Genomic DNA, 22243 nt, shown 5'->3' with positions numbered 1-22243 from the left:
GATACGGCTTAGGGTCGCGCGCGCGGCAGGTCGCCACCGGTCCTCGCGGCCGTTGGCTTGAGCGGAGCGGGGGGTGCTCGGCCGGGACTCGCCCCCTAGCGGCCGAAGCGGGACGGGAGCGACAAGCGGATCCCTGCGCCGCGGTCTGTGTTTCCAGGGGAACCTTGCGCCGGCTGCGCGCGCCCGCCTGTGCCTGCGGGGAGGCCGCCGGAAGCAGCCGGGCCATGGCCACGCGCTGGGCCACCCGCTGCCTGCGCAGCCAACGCGCCAGTGAGTGACCCTGCGCCTGGGCCGGGAAGGGGAACCCCCGGGGGGGGGGGGCGGACACCTCCTCCTCCTCCTCCTCCTCCTCCGGAGCTGCGCTTGGGGCTGGGAGCGAGCAGGAGCAGCCCCCCCCCCCAACGGGCCCTGCACTCGTGTCCCGCCCCTCCGCCGCCCACGGTGCAGAGCCGGGTTTGGGCTGCACTGACAGCGCGTGGGCACATTACGAAGCCCCGTAATGAAGATGCTCCACCGAGACCTTAGAGGCTCTCCCACCGACCTGGCACTTCTCGCCTGGCGGTGGGGGGCGGGTGGTTAGGCAGGTATCGCTCAGGCGCGTGGATTTGTTACACCCCACAGCGGTGTATTTGTACCAGTGTAGGGTAGCTCAGAGCATAGTCCCTATCTATAATGGAGCTGTGAAATTGACAAAAATTGATTCCCCAGGTAGGCTGTTGCCCGGCCTCCATTCCGGTCCGTGTTGCCACCCAGCCTTCTGGCTCCACATTTCCCACCAGGAGCACGGCAACTGATTTGACTCTGAGCTCAAAGCTGGGCTTCTCAGCTCCCACTGGGGATGATACAGCCACTCCAAGCTTCTCAGCTCCTCACTTGCTGCTGAGAATGGGGCACTTGACCAGACACGGATCACCCAGCTGGGAGCCAAGCAACCCACCTAGGCTCTCATTGCCGTAGTTAATACACCTTCCAGAGAGGCAGTAGCTGGTTTGATGGAAGAATTCTTGTGTTAACCTGGCACAATCTACACTGGTGAGTTAGGTCAGTGTAGTTACATCTCTCTGGATTTTTTTCATACCTATAAATTCCTAGTGTGGACCAGGCCTCTGTTATAAATCAGGGATTTATCTGCATAGACTAGGGATGTTAAATATCAGTTAATTGAATAGTTGAGTAACCTCATGAATTTGTATGTTACTCAACTATTCTGTAGTCCCCAGGGGTGGGGCTGGGAGCCATTTGCGCTCTGGCCCTAGTCCCGAGAAGACCCCTTCCACTCCGCACTGCTTCCTCTGTATCTAAGACAGCAACGCAGGATGCCAGGCAGAAGCTGGTCCATGAGGGGAGCCAGTTTAAAAACCAGCTTTCCTCACAGACAGGCTGCTTATTGCAGTAGTTCAGAACAGTGATGCAGTACATTCAGGATTCACTGGTGTGGCACCCTGACAGATCGCCTGCTCTGTCAGTGATGATAAACGTTCATCTGCATGCATTTTTGTATGCTCTCTCAGTATATTGTGCCAGCTTTGTGCAGATAGCTAGCATAGTAGACTTCACAAGAGTCCCCAAAGACCACAGACTCAAATAAGCTATGAAGGCACCCAAGTCAGGTTTATTGTCGAACAAAGTACGTTAATAATTGTTGGTAGCAAGATAACCTCCAAGCCCTTACATATTTGTACCCAGGATAATGGATTCAAGTTGTTTGGCAGTATGGATTTTGTTATTGTCCTGTAGGCCGGCCAAAGAGTTAAGTGAGGTACTCCAACATTTATAGACAGAATTGAACAATCTGTGATACACACCACACATATCATCTTACATATTAATTACACATTTGGTACCTCCCCTTGTAGTTTCTTCCAAAGCATTCCTATCCGCTACCCGTTGTTATGCTTTCACTCTTGTTGTTTCACACTGTTTTATCATGTACTCAGCTGGGAGTCCCTGTACTGTTCTGATGGAATACATACTTGATGTGCTGTTATCAGTGCTAGCAGTTCTAGTGCCAAGAGACATTGACTTGCAGGCAACCATTTGCATTTGATATGACCAGTCTGTTACTGATAGTATAATTCATGCTTACTTTGGTTCAAGTGCCAGGCCCATGCTTTGGGCTCTTTCTCCTACACCTGTCTCCTTGCACTGCTGCCTCTGATACAGAGGCAGCAGCGCAGGATGGCAGCAGCCCCTGTCTAGTGGGAGGGAGTGTGGTTGAGCTCCTGGACCTGACTTGAGCCAGAACTGAGTCAGGCTGCCTGTCTGCCTGGCTCCTAATACACTTTAAATGCAGAGCTGCAGTGGGGTAGGTCTTGGACCCTCATGCAAGCCAGGACTGAGCTGGGCTGCTGGCCAGTCCGCTTAAAAATTTACTGGCCAGGGGGGATGGAATACGTGTTGTCTATAGCATTAACCAGTAAGCTTTTGCTTATCGGTTAATCGACTACACTATTACATCCCTAGCCTAGACACAATGTTTTGACTTATGACTTTGGAAGCAGCTCTTTTGTGGATTTCTTTGTAACAGTATTATTCTCACCATCCCAATGCCTGATTTCCAAAATGTTTTATTTGATTGTGAATTAGTGATCTTTGGTTTCTTTTCTTATGGTCTACTGAATGTGAAACATTTTGGAAACTACATGCGGGGTGTGCCTATGTATGTGTGTGCGCATGCTCACGGTCTGCAGAATCATTTGTATAAGTAACAAAATTCATATTTTAAAATAAAATGAGATATTTGTTATTAAAAAAAATGTGCAAAATTCAGTTACGCGAGACACATTTTTTTAAATAGGCATGAAAATTATGGTAAAGCTGAGGTGCCAACTGGTAAATTTTCATAACTTTGCAAGGCTATATAGTAAAGCCTTGGACTTAGTTAATGGATTTAATTTAGTGATCGGAGGTGCTTCTTATTTATGATAATTGCTATGGTCTACCAAATTCATGGTCAATTTTGGTCTATTTCACGGTCAGAGGATTTAAAAAATTGTAAATTTCATTATTTCAGCTATAAACATCTGAAATTTCGTGGTGTTGTAATGATAGGGTCCTGACCCAAAAAGGAGTGTGTGTGGGGAGGGAGGGCGGGGGGAGCACATTGCAGGGTTATTATAGAGATTGTGATACTGCTACTTTTACTTCTAAGCTGCTGCCCGCAGATCTGGCCCCTCCATTCTCTTTTTCCCTTTCTGTTGGTGAAGTGCTATCTTCAGATCTGTGTGCCTGGCCAACCGCTGCTGCTCTCCAGCTGTACAGCTCTGAAGGCAGGGGAGAAGTAAGGATGGCAATACCGTGATCCCCCAAAATAATCTTTCAATCTCCTCCAACATCCTTTTGGGTCAGGACCCCCAAATTAAGAAGCATTTTTTCACATGTGACATCTGTATAATACAAGGGAGAAGCATACAAAAGACCAGATTCATGTTTCAAGAGTTAAATGGACCAGGTGGGAGGTCTGGCTGGGCTGGAATGACCCGCTGCAGTCAGGGGGCAGTGAGCCTCTGTGGTTGGGGATTGCTCTGGCTGGGCTGGAGTGTCCCTGCTTGCAGTGTGCTGGGGCCAGGCCCACTGCAATTGGGAGGTGCTCAGGGGGCACTCCGCCCATGGCGCACCCCACAGGGTTGGAGCAGCCCCCTTAATGGGTGAGGCTTGCCAATTAACCATTAACATCCCTACTACTCATTGAGTTAAAAGTGGTGCTGGATAAATATAGAAAGTAATGTGTAGTTACTCATTCTAAGGTACAAGTAATCAAATCTCAGATTTGTGGTATAAGATGTTTGTCGTAAGGACTCAGAAAGGAATGTTTCCACATGGATACCATTGCATAAAGTAGTTATGCCTTGGTTTTTGTGTTCTTTTAAAGCATGAGGTTATTCCCCTGGAGCTGATGACAATTTACAGGACAGGATGCTTCAAGGATTTACAATACGGGATCAAAACACAAGGGCTGTGTCTACATTGGCACCCTTTTCTGGAAAAGGGATGCTAATGAGACAAGTTGGAATTGCAAATGCCGTGGGGGATTTAAATATCCCCCGCGGCATTTGCATGAACATGGCTGCCGCTTTTTTCCGGCTCGGGGCTTTGCCAGAGAAAAGCGCCAGTCTAGACAGGATCTTTCGGAAAATAAAGCCTTTTCCGGAAGATCCCTTATTCCTGAATTTAAGAGGAATAAGGGATCTTCCGGAAAAGGCTTTATTTTCTGAAAGATCCCGTCTAGACTGGCGCTTTTCTCTGGCAAAGCCCCGAGCCGGAAAAAAGCGGCAGCCATGTTCATGCAAATGCTGCAGGGAATATTTAAATCCCCTGCGGCATTTGCAATTCCGACTTGTCTCATTAGCATTCCTTTTCCGGAAAAGGGTGCCAATGTAGACACAGCCCATATGTTATGAGGAAGAATTATTCCACAATTCCTCTTACATATTCTTGAGGAGAAAGTAGAGAGAGACAGATGCAATCTTGGCTTTTAATAGAGTCAAATGCAGAGTCTAAAAGATTACAAGTAACATTTTTAGGTTTGTGCTAAGCATTTCTATTTAAAGAACATATTATTTAACTTTTGAATATTTAGGGTCTGATTTTTACATAATGAGCTATCATCACAAACATTAATTGTGAACTGGAAGTCAGTTCCATATATTAAGAATTTGTTGGGTTAGTGTCTCTACTTGTTGATGATGCTAATTAGTCTATTAATACCAGTGTGAATATCTTGAGAAATTATGTTGCTTAATTATATCACTTTTTTTTCCAGGGTTTATTTCTACAGCTTCTGCTCCCCGACTGTCTACAGCTGAGATTGTTCAGATGCGCAATGAACTCTTTACTAAGGAGAAAACGAGGCAGTTGTCTCTGCATCCACGAATTGAGAAGATTGAAGTAAAATATGTTAGCAAATCTCACCCTGGCACTGTGTTTGTTATGAACAAAGCTTTGTCTACTCCATACAATTGTGCCATGCGTAAGTAAATGGAATCCCAAACTGTTTGTCCCATTGAGTATCACTCTGCCAATAAATCACTCTGCCAGTAAATGATCTTATCATCCAAACTGACAGATACTACTATTGTGGTCATTGCAAGGACAAACATAGTGATCCAGGTAACATTACATACAAATGTAGTATTTCAATTTGGCATGTATAAAATACAGATAGTGGGATTTAAGGAAAAAGTTACTTAATTTCCATGGGTTCTAATAACATTCCCACAAAAATCACACTTGCATTTTGATATAATAAGAGAAGAACTCTAAATTGCAAATTTTAGCTAGATTAGTGGGATATTGATAACAGTCTTGAATTCTTTCACTTCTTTTTAGACTTAAGTGAATGGCATTGTAAGAAATCAGTATTGGCACTTGTGGATGGAGAGCTATGGGACATGTACAGGCCTTTGACCAAATCGTGTGAAATTCAGTTTCTTACTTTCAAAGATGAAAATCCTGAGGAAGTGAACAAAGTAAGTCAACGTCTTATTTCTTTATGCAGTGTTTCTTGTCTGGACCTGATTCAGTTCCCATTTAAGTTTTTCCTATTAACTTCAGTGAGTAGTAGGGATGTAATAGTGTACTCGATTAACAATTAACCGATAAGCAAAAGCTTATAGGTTAATGCTATAGACTACATGAATTCCCTCCTCCCCACCCCACCACGCCAGTACATTTTTTAGCAGGCCAGCAAGCAGCCTGTCTCAGTGCTTCCTCCCCCACTCTCCCGGACTGGGGCTACTGCCATCCCTCAGAGGCAGCAGCATGAGGCGACAGGTAGCCAGTCCGTGAGGGGAGCTAGTTTTTAAACTGGCTCCCCTTGCAGACCAGCTCCTACCTGGCATCCTGTGCTGTTGTCTGTGATACAAAGGCAGGAGTACAGAGTGGCAGGAGGCGCCTCGGGAGTGGGACCAGATTGCATTGACTGCTGGCCCCGCCCCTGGGGACACCTAGAATAGTCAAGTAACTGATAAGAATTCATGAGGTTACTCAACTATTATTAAAAATTTTACATCCCTAGTGAGTAAGTTAGGGCCTTAGGTAGTAGTTTGAATGAAATTCTAGCTCCACTGGTTACAGGAGAGAATGAAAATCGTTAAAATCACATTTATTGTTGGCTTTATATGCGTTGCAGTTTGGATGTGCTCTACTACCCCCACTGGTTTTTGTATCTGAATATAAAAGCAAAATCTTATTGCGTCTACACAGCACTCTAAACTCGAAATAAGATATACATAATTTGCTCTATGCAAATTGTATCTTATTTCAATTCTATTTCAAAATAGCTTATTTTGAAATTTGGTACGTCTGCACAGCGCCAAATTTCAAAATAATGCTTTATTTCAATACATCCCTTAACCCTCGTGGATTGAGGGTTATAGGAATGCCGAAATAGCACGCACGTTATTTCAAAATAACGGATGTATTTAAAAAATACAGGGTAGCTATCCAGAAATAGCCCCGCTGTCTAGATGTACCCTTAGTCTGCAGTCTATAGAAACAAAAGATTGTATTAAAGCATGAAAACCATTAAGATATTAAGAAACCCTTTCACGCTCCTTATGAACAAATGATAAATACTGCAGCCGATTGGAATAACCATGTTGGGAAGCTTTATGAAAATGTAGTAAGATGCATAAAATAAGTTTTTAGTCTAAATTTTTGTAACTACAAATGTATAACCTAAACATTGTAATTTTAGTTTGCTAATAACCTTACACTATTTATATTGTGGTAGTGCCTAGGAGTCTAGTTGTTGAACAGATCTCCGCTTTGCTAGGCACTATACAGACAAAAAAAGTTTCTGCCTTAAGTAGCTTGTAATCTAAGTGCAGGACATGGGCCCACAGGTAAATACAGAAGAGTATTATAGTATACAAAGGACTGGGTGTCAGAGTTCCATTTCTGGTATGTGATCCTTCGCAAATCACTTAAATGCTCTGTCTTTTCTATATAACTTTAAAAGATCATGTGAGAAATATTAATTATATATTGCGCACTAAAAATAATACTTACTACTTTACATTTTTAATTAATAATATTTCAGGAAAGAATAATTTTGGCTGAAGAATGCCTAAGCAAGGGAAGAAATAAGTGGTAGTCTCCCAAACACCACGCTACAACTTAAGTTCCACATCTGTCTGCTTCCTTGGTTTCTGTGGGCATGATGTTAATGTTAATGTTTAAACTGTTAGTTGAGGCACCAAAGCAGTTGTTTTAGGTTGTCTAAAGATGCAAGTAGCACCTCTAACATTAGTTTATATCTGGTTCTCATTTTAAAGTTTTTCACATCAATAAGGGTATGTTTACACTACCACCCTAGTTCGAACTAGGGTGGTTAATGTAGTCATACAAACTTGCAAATGAAGCCCGGGATTTGAATTTCCTGGGCTTCATTTGCATGTTGCCGGGCGCCGCCATTTGTAAATGACCGCTAGTGCGGACTCCGTGCCCGCGGCTACATGCAGCACGAACTAGATAGTTCGGAATAGGAAGCCTAATCCGAACTATCTAGTTTGTGCCGCGTGTAGCCACGGGCACGGAGTCCGCACTAGCGGTCATTTACAAATGGTGGCGCCCGGCAACATGCAAATGAAGCCCAGGAAATTCAAATCCCGGGCTTCATTTGCAAGTTCGTATGATTACATTAACCACCCTAGTTCGAACTAGGGTGGTAGTGTAGACAGACCCTGAGGGATTATCATCTTAATTATTAATGAACATTTAGATTCTGGACAACAAAATGTGGTTATTGGGGCAAAATACCATCCTGCAAAATCACTGTGTACTGTTCCAGTTCAACTCCTTCCTTGAAATTTTGTAAACTTGAGAACTTATATTAGGACTGAAGACATAAATATGCAGTATCTAGTGCTTCCTAGCCTCATCTTCAAAGTCCTTCGTAATCTCACCTCGCTACTCTTCTCTTTTCACTTGCTATTGATTCCTCTCTCACTTGATATTGCTTGCATTCTTCTCTCCTTGCCGCTTCCTTTATCTCCTTGTCATGCTTTTGGCTTCACTGTCTTTCACACTGCCTTCTGTAACTTGAACAGTTTGCAAGATATTCTCAACATCCTCCTTCAGATCACTTCCTTGAAATACTTTTTTTCTAGAAGTCTTTTGTAGTTGTTTTTTTTTTTTTCACATATAATTTTCATCCATCTTTCTTTACCTGTTCAATTGTTCTGTCTCTTAGCACATGATCCTGCAGCTAGCTCCACATAAGTGGGCTGTTGAAAATCAGGACAGTTGATTCAAAACTACTTCTGGAAGGGTACATGTGATCTGTTTTCTAAGACTTGTGTTTGTAGCACTATATAAATGATTCAAATAAAATATGTACATTGTATTAAAATAGTAATGCACAATGGAAACTAGGAAATACTTATGAGGAATTCAGTTTTAAAGGAAGAGTTGCTATTTGAATCTGGCTTGAATTGGCAACTTCGGTATAGTAAATTTGTTTGAAATGCTCTTTATTACAGGCCTATTGGCGTTCCTGTTCCATGATTCTGGCATGTGTGTTAAAGCAGGCATTCAAAGATGAATACTCTGTCAGTCTAATCAGAGCTCCGGAAGTGCCAGGTGATATAAATATTCTATTGTTGATAAGCTAGCATAGATCCAGGGCAGGTGTATGTCTGAGTATTAATATTATAACATTTAGGGACTCTCTTTCCTGAGAAGAGGGATTTATTATTCCTGCCTTAAAAAATGTGTCACTGTAATACCTGGGTGCTCTATACAGGCATTTTATGTCCAAAGAATATGTACCCAGGGAGCACAGCCCAGTTCTACCTTCTTTGTTCCCTTCTCCTGCATCGTTTCAAGGGTCAGACATCCAAGTGATGTTGGAGTGAGCTCACTAATGTTTTTGTGTTGATTGGGTTTTCAGAAATGTTCATCTGAACACTGTTGAAATCCCACTCAAAATTCCTGCATTAAGAAATGTTCTTGCATCATGTACTGAAGGTGGCAAGACTGAAAAGCCTGATTTCTGCTGACAGCAAGTTTATAGAGTATACAGGCAGTCCCCGAGTTACGCGGATCCGACTTGGTGACACCTGGGGTAGAGCACCTGGGGTGCTGCCAGGTTGGTCCCCGCAGCGCTGAGGTGCGGTGCTGCGGAGACCTACCCAGCAGCGCCCCAGCTGCTCTGTCCCAGGCGTCCAGATTCAGCTGCTGTTGAAACTGATCAGCAGCTGATTCCAGGAAGCCCAGGGCAAAGCAACTCTGCCTCGGGCTTCCTGTAGTCAGCCGCTGGTCAGTTTCAGCAGCAGCTGAATCTGGATGCCAGTTCCGACTTAAGTACAAATTCGACTTAAGTACAAACCTACAGTCCCTATCTTGTACGTAACCCGGGAACTGCCTGTACAGTGGCCCAGAATAATATAAAGTGAAGTCTGGCCTTTTTTAGTAAATGTTTCCTAGCTAATCACAGCTGCTTTGTCAAGTGCAGAAATAGACATGGTGGTCTCTGAGAACTGGGTTTAAGGCTTTTTAGAAGAGACTCAGGACCTTGAATTATAGATTGTATTTGAAAATCTAAGCAATCAGTTGCTTACTCATGTAAATTGCCCGAAAGCTTACTAGAAAACTAGCAGGTTATATTGGGAGATTTTTGCAATAATTAAGCATAATAGCAAAGCGCAGTGACACTTTCTGCTTAAAGATGTCTGAATTTTTTTAGGATTTTATCAGGGTGCTGTGCCCCCTGCTCACCACTCTCTCCCAACTCCCCTCTCCGGGTGTAGGCAACCCTAGCTTTCTCCATGGCTGCTAGGGAGGGCCAGGCTGAGGCATGGCAGCCTTGACATGCCCCCAACACCGCCCCACGCCGGCTGCCAGGCTCCTGACTCTACCTCCTCTTCTCTACGCTAGCCCCAGCTCTCCACCCCCTCCCCCTCGGCAGCCCAGGAGGGCTGAGATTGTGCTAGCCCTGGCTCCACTCAGTGGTTCTGCTCTCTTCCCCCAGCTGCTGGGGCGGGGGGCTGGGCTGGGCCACGGCCTCACCAGGCCTAGGTCTCTCCCCGTGGCTGCCAGGTGGTTGGGTTGGGCCAAGGCCGCAACGCGGTAGGCTTGGCTCCCCTTTGCTCACCGCTGAGAGGGGAGAAGGGAGGTGGGATGCAGAGTGATGTGATGATGCCACTCTGTCATCCCGCAGCACAAGTTTTTTTTATATGTAGAGAGAGAAATTGACAGAAGTAAATGTTTTTTATATTTTTAAAATGGTGTTCAGGTGGCTGAGAAGCCTTTCATTCTTGGGCTACTTAAGTGAAGCTTGAAATTGACATACTTCCAGATAGCCTGCCAAAGTGCATTATGTGACTTAATATGTGGCATACTAATGTGCAATATGGTTACATCTTGGATTGCTGCTCATTAAGTCTTCACATAGATAAGCCCTAGGTGTTTGATATATGTGAAGCTGGTAAGCAATCAGTGAGATTTTATATAACATACCATGACTCCAACTGACTATTAGACTCTAGTTAAGGATTCAGTGAATATACATGGAGACCATACTGTTTCCTTCCACCTCAGAATGTTGTCAGAGTTTCCTATTGAATTGCTGCTGCTTGTGTTACTTCCACTCTGGATAAATAAATGACTTCAGTCTTGTATAGTGCCTGTCACACACTTCTGTTACAATCCTCTGTACAAATGAAAAATGCAGAAATACTGTACTCCAAAGAGGAGGAGGGCATGATTGTATGTTGGACACATGGAAAAAACGGTTTCATACATGGTCCCAGAGATTGGAGTGTATACTTTTTGATGAGTGGATATAGATTACTATATTCATATGTTTAGAGTATTTATAATTTTTATTTTTGTGGAGAATACGTATTAGACAAACAGAATCTGTCATTTGACTTTATAGAACCCAAGCAGTCCTGTTAGGATTGTAATTCATGGATTTCAGTTTGTGATTATTTTTATATTTCTAGAACAGGAACAGCCTTGTTTTGGCTCTTATTTATTCTTGTAAGAATGTTGAGATCATGAAATAAAATGTATATTTTATTACAAGTAATAGCATTTTTCTGGCTCTGCAGTGATCTCAGGAGCTTTCTGTTATGATGTTGTTTTGGACAGCAGGCTTGATGACTGGAAACCAACACCAGTAAGTACAATTTATCTTCTGGAAAATACTTATTATAGTTTACTCCTTCTTTGTTTGAGTGACTTTCCTTTAACATGGAAATATTCTTGCTTTGCTGTGTCAACAGCTTAGAGACCCCTCTCTTGCAAACTGATTTCCCTGAGCAAACTTCTGCCTGCCACCATGTGGAGTATCATTAAATTAAAAGTACCTGTAGCTAGCACAGTTTTTCCTCCCAGTATGGAGCAGTGATGCACACTTTCTTAGAAATATTATGAGTGTTTTAAATTATAATTGTCCTTAATAGTTTTCACTTGCATGGCATGTTTCAGCAAAAGGCCTTAAAACGTTTACAGACCTTTAATTGCTAGGAGATGAAGTGAGAAAAGTTTTTCATTGGGCATGTGTTTTTTCTTATAATGCACAGTTACCGGAAGATGGAAAAAAAATGTCTGGCTAACAGGGCAATGTTAACAAAATACAGAATTTCACTTCAGTGCAAGCTGTAGTTTAATTTGCTCACCTTGAAAAACTTTCTAAGATAGTTGTGAACCATCTTTATTGTTACTAAAGTCTTCTGAATGCTAAAGTTTGATTTCTGGGGTGAGTGATCAGTTTGTTTATTGATGCATCAATAAAGTCCATTTCTTTTAATTTGTCAGCTAAAAAGGCATTTCTAGAAGGGATTCAGATTGATTACTAGAAAACTAGCTAGGAATTGGCCATATTAGTGTTTAGCAGTGGCAGGATCATGTTTATGTATATAGCATGTTTGGATGAGCTTGTGAAGTTCTTTCCAATGAGTTAGAAGTCTCACAAAACACAGGAAAAAGTGCATTGGTAATAAGGAATTCCCATTTTCTTTGGGTCTCTTGCAATAGAAAAGTCAGTAAAAACACTCTCATTGATTAGTCACATTAGACCTCTCCAAGTTGAAATGACTAGTGTTGTACCAACAGTAATCATTAGCAAACCTATTGCTAGGAGATCTATTTGTAAGAATTTATAGATCTTCAAAAGCTTGTTGTTTACCATTTTTACTGCTAGTTACAATATTTCTTATAAAATGTGTTTTAATGAGCAGCTGAGGAACAGTGCTAACAATCTATTTCTTTGTTTTAAGGACAACTTCCGTTCTCTTACAAAAGAAGCATATAGTCTAATTCTCAAAGATCTGCCATTTGAAACATTGCATGTTGAAGCAAAAGTGGCATTAGAAATGTTTCAGCATAACAGGTCAGTTTTTATTTCAGATTTAAATAGAAATAGTAAAGGATTGCTAAAGGAAATATAACCTTTAAACATTTATTTATTTAAAGGTTATATTTCCGTTAGCAATTCACTTGCTAAATCCTTTGTGTAAAATAGTATAGCTCCACTGAGTGTAGTAGAGCTAAACTAATACATACTATATTGCCTGATCGCTGGCTCCTAAATTTTCCTGTTAAATTCATACAGTAGGTGGCACTACAGTGCATAACTAAGAGGTGTTTAAGAAACTGAAACAATTTTTGTATTTTGTATCAGACCAGTGAAATCTTGACTTTCTTAACAGTATTTCAACATATGACTAATGATTAAATTCCACACATGCAAATTCATGTCAGTTTTGTTCTGTACAGCGTAGATATAGATGAGTTATTCAAATTCAACAAGGGAGTACAGGAAGTTTCCCTCTTATACCATTACATGTGGTAGATAGGTGGCTGGTTATGCTTGTCACTCCACCCAACTATCTATCTGCGAGTCAGAGTAATGTAATGTAATACTGACTTGGGCCTGGATTTTATCCCTGGCTCGGCCATGGTCTTTTTTTTTATCTCAGACAAGTCACTTTACCACTCTGTGCCTTTCTTTCTTTTTTCTTAGTCATGGGGAGAAAATAGGAGATACTAGTGAACTCTTTTTGATAAAGTGGAGAAAGGCATAATAACCTTTAACTGGAAGTTAAAGCTGAGTACAGGCAGTCCCCAGGTTACGTACAAGATAGGGACTGTAGGTTTGTTCTTAAGTTGAATCTGTATGTAAGTCGGAACTGGCATCCAGATTCAGCCGCTGCTGAAACTGATCAGTTTCAACAGTGGCTGAATCTGGACGCCAGTTCTGACTTACATACAGATTCAACTTAAGAACCCCAGGCGTCCCCAAGTCAGCTGCTGCTGAAACTGATCAGCGGCTGATTCCAGGAAGCCCGGGGCAGGAGCTTCCTGTAGTCAGCCACTGGTCAGTTTCAGCAGTGGCTGACTTGGGGATGCCTGGGGCAGAGCAGCTGGGGTGCTGCTGGGTTGGTCCAGTAGCGCCGCCGCTCCTCGGCGCTACTGGACCAACCCAGAAGCACCCCAGCTGCTCTGCCCCAGGCGTCCTGATTCAGCCGCTGCTGAAACTGACCAGCAGTGGCTGACTTGGGGACGCCTGGGGCAGAGCAGCTGGGGTGCTGCTGGGTTGGTCCAGTAGCGCCCAGAGCGGCGCTACGGGACCAACCAGCAGCGCCCCAGCTGCTGTACCACAGGCGTCCGGAGCAAAGCCGCGGAGCACGGGGGCAGCGGGACAGCCCAGACGCGCCGTGGCTGTCCTGCTGCCCTCGGGCTCCGCCGCTTTGCTCTGCTTTGCTCCCCGTCTCCCTGGTTTGCAGACCAAGGGGACGGGAAGCAAAGCGGCGGAACACGCGGGCAGCGGACAGCCCAGATGCGTCTGGGCTGTCGGCTGCCCGCGTGCTCCGCCGCTTTGCTTCCTCTCCCTGGTCTGCTGGAGACCAGGGAGAGGGCCCCGTTCGTAACTGCGGATCCGACATAAGTCGGATCCGTGTAACTCGGGGACTGCCTGTACATTCAAATTAGAAATTGGGCACATGTTTAATCATTGGCACTATTTACAGAGAGAAGTGGTGGCTTCATGTCTTGATGTCTTCAGATCAAGGCTAGGTGCCTTTCTTGAAATTATGCTTCAGTTAAACACAAGTTAATGAGTTTCTTATCAAGATAACTGGGTATAATTCTGAGGGCTAGGTTGCACGATGGTGGTCCTTTCTGGCATTAATGTCTATGAATCTAGAAAGGCTTGTTTTTATTGAAAGTGTTTTTTTTTTCCACAAAATAAAACGAATGGAACTGCCTTGGAAGTGGATTGCCTCATAAATGGTATAGATGTTGTGAGACATGTCAAAAAGGCCATGAATTATTAGAAGCAACTTTCAATCCTTACCTTTCTTCTTATGCATATGGAACACCATTTAAAAAAAAAGTAGCTCCTTCAGTGCATGGCTCAAAGTTTCCCATTATTTTTCCTGTAATAATTTAATCCTGTGGTTAGGATTAGGTTCTGAAAGACTCCCATTGACTTCAGAGAGCTTCTGCATCAGACCCTTAGGGCTTGTCTACTCAGTGGAGAAGCTCAACGCTGATGCAGTCAATCTTCTGGAGTTCGAATTAATGGGTCTAGTGAAGACCTGCTAATTCAAACTGAGAGGGTGCGCCTGTTGGCACTGCTGCCAACTGGTCCTCACTAGGATTAAGGGAAGTTGAGCGTGTGTTCCCATTGACCTCCCGCTGTGTGGATTGTGCCAAAACACGATTTAGGATACTCCGACTCCAGCTATGTAATTAATGTAGCTGGAATTGTGTATGTTAAGTAAACTGTTCATATTAGTGAAGATCAGGCTTTGTAGATTACAAAAAGAATATGAAGCAACTTGATTGTTCTTGCTTCCTTACATCTATAACTTTCTGTGGAAAATTTGTATGGTGTGCTGTTTTTCCTGGTTTTTAAAGGTACAAAATGGATTCAATAGAACAGAAAGCATCACAAAATCTTGAAAGAATAGTGAAGTTACATAGGTGAGTAAAACTTACATTTTGTTTTTTAATTATTCATAATAAGGTGCAGTTACTTTGCAAAATTAGGTGTATCTGAAAGAAATATAAATAACTTGGGATATATATTTAATTCAACTTTGCTGTATTCACTGATATGGCACTTTCTGGGTTAACTGCTTTCTAATCTTTATAATTTCTTTCACAACACCATTATTGTCATATTTAACTGTTGATTGGCCTCATTCAATTTTCCAGAAAGATTTTAAGATAGTGGGCTCCTGCTCTTCCCCCCCACCCTCCCATTCCTTACTGCTGGTAAATACTGAATAAAACCTCATCACTTGTAGAGTATTAAAGTAAGGTTCTACATTAATAAATAGTTCTTAACAATTTACATATATTAGAAGAAAATATTTTTTTAAATCAACTAAAATTTCCTGGTAAATCTTTTTATGTCATGCATTACTTACATTGGAGGTCCAAATGGAACTACTTAAGGTGTTAAAGGAAAGGAAAGTAGAAGACGGTTGTAAGAATCTGAATGGTAGAGGCAGAAATTGCTTGTGAGGGGAAAAAGTTTTTGTCATAGTCCGTGAGTTGTAAAAAAATCCATTTTTGGTTTAACCTCATGCATGTTGCTTTGACCACTGGATGTTTGTGTGTTTCCATGTGTGGTGGTTGTGGTCTGGAAGCTCCTTACAGAAAAATTGGCTTTGCGAAAATGTCTAGTTTTGGAATAGGTTTTTTCTTGGAAAAACTGTTTTCTTAGGGAAGTCTGCAGATTGGGGATTGAGGACAGAAGGGATGAAAGGATTGGCCAATCCTTGAAGGAAGAGAGCCATTTAAAGGTTGTTTTTTGTTTTTGTTTTTGTTTTTTTTTAATCTCCTATGTGTTGTATTTTTTCATGGTTTGGTTTATCCATTTTTTTAAAGCATTGACACTTCCAGAGAGATGATAGGGAAAGGCATCCTTGAAGTAATAAATAGAACTCTGTCAAAACTATGCACTTTCAGGAGCAGAGCCTCAGCACCCATTCTGAATTCTAGTTTTGAATTACTTAGATTCAGGTTAGGAAAATATACTAAAGCATACCGAACCTGAAGTTTTCAAGGGCACTTCTTCCCCAGATACCAAGAATGCTGAGTTATAGTGGAAGGTTTGGTTTGGGATTTGTGTGGGTTTTCTCTTGTGATTTAGACAGAGATTCCCAATCGTTTTCTGTAGATAAGCATTTACTCAGTGATAATGCAAAGATACTGGCATGTTAATAATGACAAAATAAAAACACATTCACAGTGAGTTTTATTGTGCTCCAATTAGGTTTGGTGACTTTGTAGACATTAGTGAAGGCCCTCACATTCCAAGGACAAGTTTTTGCTTCCAGTATGAAGTGACAGCTGCCCATAATCTCCAAACCAGTCAGCCTGCATCTGTACGAAGGTTCCAAGGTGTGTCTCTGCCAGTTCACTTAAAGGTAAGTAATGCATTCAGCACTAATGAACTTTTCAGGTCAAGTTTTACTTTGGAGCACTTCTGAGATCAGGACACTTGGTTATTCTTAACCAAGCCACCGTTTATTAACTCACCTAGAAAAACATAAGTATACTGTCAACAATTCATAAACCTAGTTGAGATATAGCACACGTTCTAGGCATGTGCTTAAACACAAAATACCTAGTCTGTCAAGTGATGAATAAAGACTAGTTTTGAGGTCAAGTACTTAAAACAGCGAACAAAACAAGTTACAAGATTATTTATAACATGTACTTCATAATATTCAATTATCTGGTCTTTAGTGCCTCTGATACATTTGTTACGCTTAAAATAATTCACCAAGGATTAAGGATACACTTGTGTCTTAAGGCATTTTGAATTGGCTGGATCTAGACAACCAGCTTAATCTTGGTACAGTAAAACTCCGATGGTCCGGCATCTGATGGTCCGGCACTCCTGATGGTCCGGCACCATCAGGAACCCGGAAGTGCTCTGGGCAGCCGGACCAATGGAGCTGCTCTGCCCCCAGCTTCCCCGATTCAGCCGCTGCTAAAGCTGATCAGCGGCTGAATCGGGGAAGCTGGGGGAAGAACAGCTGGAGTGCTGCCTGGTTGGTCCCGTAGTGCTGCCCCTCAGGGCTGCGGGACCCAACCCGGCAACACCCCAGCTGTCCCGGATTCAGCCGCTGCTGAAACTGACCAGCGGCTGACTCCAGGAAGCCGGAGGCAGAGCTGCTCTGCCCCGGGCTTCCTGGAATCAGCCCCTGATCAGTTTCAGCAGCGGCTGACTTGGGGACACCTGGGGCAGAGCAGCTGGGGTGCTGCTGGGTTGGTCCAGTAGCGCCGAGGAGCGGCGCTGCGGGACCAACCCGGCAGCATCCCAGCTGCTCTGCCCCAGGCGTCCCCAAGAACAGCTGGGGTGCTGTCGGGTTGGTCTCGCCCCGCCAAGGGTCGGCGCTACCGGACCAACCTGGCAGCACTCCAGCTGCTCTGCTGCAGGCGTCCCTGATTCAGCCACTGCTGAAACTGACCAGCAGCGGCTGAATCAGGGATGCCTGGGGCAGAGCTGGACTATCGGAAGGGGGGGGGGGCTATGAGGGGTCTGGGGTGGCATCCCCCCCCACCCCAGGCCCCTCATAGCCCTCTCTTCCGATAATCTGGCAAATCTGATAATCCGGCACCCCCTGGATCCTAAAGGTGCCGGATTTTTGGAAGTTTACTGTATAACTGACCTAGCCCCCTCCTTTTCCTCTTGGTGTACATAGAGCTATGACAGTGGGAAGGCATCCCCTGTGTACGTAGCTACCGCTTCTTGCAGAGGTGGAAGTACCTATGTCCACAGGAGGTGTGTACTTTGTAACCTTGTTTTGTATGTTTGCTAAGGCAATAGTGAAAGTTTTCTTCATTTAAGTTCAAGAAGAGATGTTAACAGTATATTCAAGGCATATTTGACATTTACACATTTTAAACCAGTAAAGATATCTAGACAATGCCAATCCTGCCAACATTTCTATATTAGCTTACATTTACTCATGTAAATAGACACATTTACTTCAGTGGTACTGTTCATGTGTGTGTTTGCATAATAGCCAAGTGTGCAAGAGATAGATAACCAGTCAGCTGGAATTGTAATAAAAATTAACTACTTTCACCTGAGCAATCAAGCTGCCTGCATTTTAAGTTTTGTTTGCAGCATTAGTGTAGTTGTACATTTTCCAGACCTGAAGAAGAGCTTGTGGTGTGCTCCAAAGCTTCTCTCTCACAAATGAATAAAAGAGATCTCACTGACTATGTCTGTGTATTATTTAATTTGCAAGAGAACCTGCTTTTAGTTTAATTATAAGCAATTCACTGCTCTCATTCAATTTTTGTTTTCCTCCAGGCTCATCACACAGTATGGCGCAGACTGCTGGAAAGGTCTCAGAGACTGGTAAGTAGAACTAGCAGCTAAATACACAGCTTTATTCACTTTAAAATAAAAGATAGAATAGTATCACATTGTAGAAGTTAAATAATCATAGTTGGAAGATTCCTACAATAACCTCTCTCTATATTAAAAAACCCTTTTCCTATGGGACAACAGAGTGATGTCAGCATGTCACTCTGTGTTCCACAGGCAATTTTTTTGTCCTGCTGCCCCTCAGCCTCGTCACCCCCCCCCCCCCCCCCCCCCGGTGGCAGAAGGGAGATACTAGAGAAACTGGTGGATCCTCTCCCCTGTCCGGGGTGAGTGGCTCCAGGCCAGCCGGCCCCAGCAGCACCAAGGAGAAGCACTCCTTCAGCAAGCCTGGCCAATAAGGCCCCAATCGGGGCCCAGCCCCTATCTGGCCACAGCATCCTGTCCCTGGCCCCAATCCTGGGGCAAGTCCTGTGGTCCAGCCCCCATCTGGTCACAAAAAGGGCTGGTGATGGCCCCCTTCCTGCTGTGGCACAGGTAGAAAGAGAGGCCATGATCTGGCTGCAGTACACAGAGGGGGGGTTGGCGAGCATAGTGAACAGGCAGTGCAGCCCCCTAGTATTTATTTAAAGGAAGGAATCCAAGCCAAATCTTAAGAAAAATTGAATGCAGCATTAGCGTATAAAAAGAAATGAATACTCCAATTGTTTGTATAATATGAAAAGTGTTCGTATTTTGTGGAAGCCTGAGCTGAATTACAAACAGATCAGGGAACTTAGATGGTGTATGTGATTGATACCTATGTAGTAAAATTGCAAATATGAATTTGTAAACAAAAATAGCCTCTTTGTAAACTCATGAAGTAACTTTAAAGTATGGACATTTTCCAAAATATTCAAAAGCTGAGGAAAATATGTTAGTGTCTTTGTGTTTTAATTTTTCTTTGAGTTGAAGGTTATATGAGGAATCTAAAAAGAAGATTTAGCATAAAGTGGAAATGCAACTAAACTTTTAAAAAAAGCAATGTAATGCCTCTAAATGTAGACAGTAGGGATGTGAATGGGTAACCAGTTAAACTGTTGCCGTGATGCTTACCGGTTATCTGGAAGTTGGCAACCTTGTGTGTGGGGTGGTAGTGGCCCAGGGTTAAAGCGGCAGCAGGAGGATGTGTGGGGGGAGGAGGAGTGCCATGTGGTCTGAGAGCTTCCTCTCCCTCCCTTTTGTGTGAGGCTGCCAGTTTCCAGCCCATATGAGCTGGGAGCCAGCAGTCTTGTGGGGGCTGGAGCAGTCCGTTCTCATGGTGCAGGTGGCGGGTTTAGGAGGCGGGGTGTCCCTGCCTGCCTCTGATCAGTTAACCAGTCAAACTTAACATTTAACAGGTTAACTAATTAAACAGGATTTTACATCCCTAGTATGCAGTCATCAACATTTAAAACAAATAGGAGGACCTTTATGCCCCATGTAAAACAGAAAACAAGTGATTCAATTTTTACAATAGTACCTAAGGAAAAAGGTTGCCACATAGGAGTACACCAGTGTTCCCTGTAAGCTGTGTGCTTGTGTGGCCATGCAGGAGAAATTCAAATGCCTCCCAGCTGATTAGCAGAGGTTCCACAGCTGGGTTGGTGTTGCTATTGGTGGTGCACATTCATACATGTTTTGGTGCACATAAAAAGTTATTCCACACATGGATGAAAAAAATTAGAAGGATTATTGGCTTACTTAGAAGCTAATGGAAGGTAAAAGGGAAAATGGCTGCATTAAATTAAATGTGACGGCAACTGGAAATAACGTTAAACATTAAAATGTACTTGGTATAAGGAAAGGAAGAGTGTTACAGGAAACTTTCTGGAGGATATGGTTGGAAAGTAATAGTGAAGCCAGGGAAGTATTGGGGACTGAATAAATGTGGAAGACATTTTAATATGTTCATAGAATTAAGGAAGTGGAAACCCACCATCACATCTAGACATAAGTAAACTTGGGGAAACTTGGTAAAGATTAAATAGTATTTTTTTCAGACTTTTAGCACTCCAAAACTAATATTCAGTTTGTTGTTTGAATAGCAGTAGAAAGTAAAAGTGTATCACATCTGTACCCTAGTCCACTAATTAAGAAACATGCTCAAAACTAAAACAATAGTACCTTCAAACCCTGTTTGTCTGAGCCTCCATATTAATTGGAAAACCACTGTACACAGGTCCAGAAGAAAATGATCTCGCTTGTGGCTACTAGATGCTGCCACAGCATTGCACTTTCCCGTTCTCCAGTTTATCTAGATTTTTGATTATTTGATCTGGCTAGAGTCCCAGTTATAGTAGATAAACAGGGTTCCGCTGGCATTTATTTATAAACCAGTTGGAAAATATTTGTAATTCATATTTAATTGTAAAGGCAACAGTACTTCTTGCTATACTCTATCCTTACTCAAATATAATACTACAGAAGGGGAGAGTGTATATGATCTGATCAGAGAATGAAACTACCCTTAAATATCCTAAATACTGATGTTTTGCAGGTCACTGAAGACTGCAGCCCGAAAGCAAAAGATGTAATTCTGGAAGCAAAAATGGCATCAAAGTAATTATTAATTTCATGTGTAAATTAACAAAATAAAAATATTTTGGACATGTGTTGTGTGTTTGTGTAACGATAAAATGCCAAGGTCCAGTCCTGATTGCTAACTCAGTTGACTTCAACAAAGTGAAATCAGAGATAAATTTGAGGCTAATTTCTCAATTGACTTATTGGATTTTCTACATTTGTTAAAACTATAGTTAGAGCTGAACTAAAGTTTGAGATGACTGAGAAATGAATGTTTCATGTGTGGTAACAGCCAACTCATTCATAGTATTTTTATAATCCCAGATTTTAATCGATTTTTCTTCTGTGAGTAAAACACTTTTTAAAAACAGCAAGAAGTCCTGTGGCACTTTAAAGACTAACGGATTTATTTGGGCATAATCTTAGTACATGAAAACTTATTCTCAAATAAATCTGTGAGGGTATGTCTACACTTGCACCCTCTTTTGAGAGAGGGATGCAAATGAAGACATTCAAAATTGCAAATGAAGCCGGGATTTAAATATCCCGTGTTTTATTTGGATATTCACGTTATGGCGCTATATTGAAATAGTGCTATTTTGAAATGCAAAATGCGGTGTAGATGCGGTTATCTTCCAAAATAACTGTTAAATCTCATTTTTTGAGGACTAAGTGTTATTTTGGAAGAAGGGTGTTCTTCTGAAATAACTGCATCTACACCGCATTTTGTATTTGGAAATACAGGCAGTCCCCGAGTTATGTGGATCCGACTTATGTCGGATCCGCACTTACGAACGGGACCCTCTCCCTGGTCTCCAGCAGACCAGGGAGAGGAAGCAAAGCGGCCAGGGGGACTTTGCAGACCAGGGGGACGGGGAGCAAAGCAGAGCACAGCCGCGGAGCACGCGGGCAGCGGGAGCCCAGACGCATCTGGGCTGCCCGCTGCCCACGTGTTCCGCCGCTTTGCTCCCCGTCCCCCTGGTCTACAGACCAGGGGGACGGGGAGCAAAGCAGAGCAAAGCCCCGGAGCACGCGGGCAGCGGACAGCCCAGATGCGTCTGGGCTGCCCGCGTGTTCCGCCGCTTTGCTCCCCGTCCCCCTGGTCTGCAGACCAGGGGGACGGGGAGCAAAGCAGAGTAAACCGCAGAGCCCGAGGGCAGCAGGATAGCCACGGCGCGTCTGGGCTGTCCCGCGGCCCCTGTGCTCCGCGGCTTTGCTCCGGGCGCCTGTGGTACAGCAGCTGGGGCGCTGCCGGTTGGTCCCGTAGCGCCGCTTTGGGCGCTACGGGACCAACCCGGCAGCACCCCAGCTGCTCTGCCCCAGGCATCCTGATTCAGCCACTGCTGGTCAGTTTCAGCAGCGGCTGAATCTGGACGCCAGTTCCGACTTACA

The 22243-nt window shown here is 43.4% G+C and overlaps 1 protein-coding gene across 1 annotated transcript; it reads left to right on the top strand.

Moving 5' to 3' along the window:
- Nucleotides 1-45: 45 nt before the first annotated feature.
- MRPL39 (mitochondrial ribosomal protein L39) lies at nt 46-20937 on the top strand. The gene is made up of 10 exons (XM_075910085.1): nt 46-270; nt 4763-4969; nt 5329-5468; nt 8484-8583; nt 11058-11125; nt 12228-12340; nt 14872-14937; nt 16238-16391; nt 18293-18340; nt 20826-20937. Exons 1-10 carry the CDS (start codon nt 225-227, stop codon nt 20889-20891), a joined length of 1008 nt encoding a protein of 335 aa, XP_075766200.1. The 5' UTR covers nt 46-224; the 3' UTR covers nt 20892-20937.
- Nucleotides 20938-22243: the final 1306 nt, after the last annotated feature.

Source organism: Pelodiscus sinensis, chromosome 1 (assembly GCF_049634645.1).
Source record: "Pelodiscus sinensis isolate JC-2024 chromosome 1, ASM4963464v1, whole genome shotgun sequence".
NCBI classification, from domain to species: Eukaryota; Metazoa; Chordata; order Testudines; family Trionychidae; genus Pelodiscus; species Pelodiscus sinensis.
The sequence above is the reverse complement of the archived record's forward strand: the minus strand, read 5'-3'. Positions and strand labels throughout refer to the sequence as shown.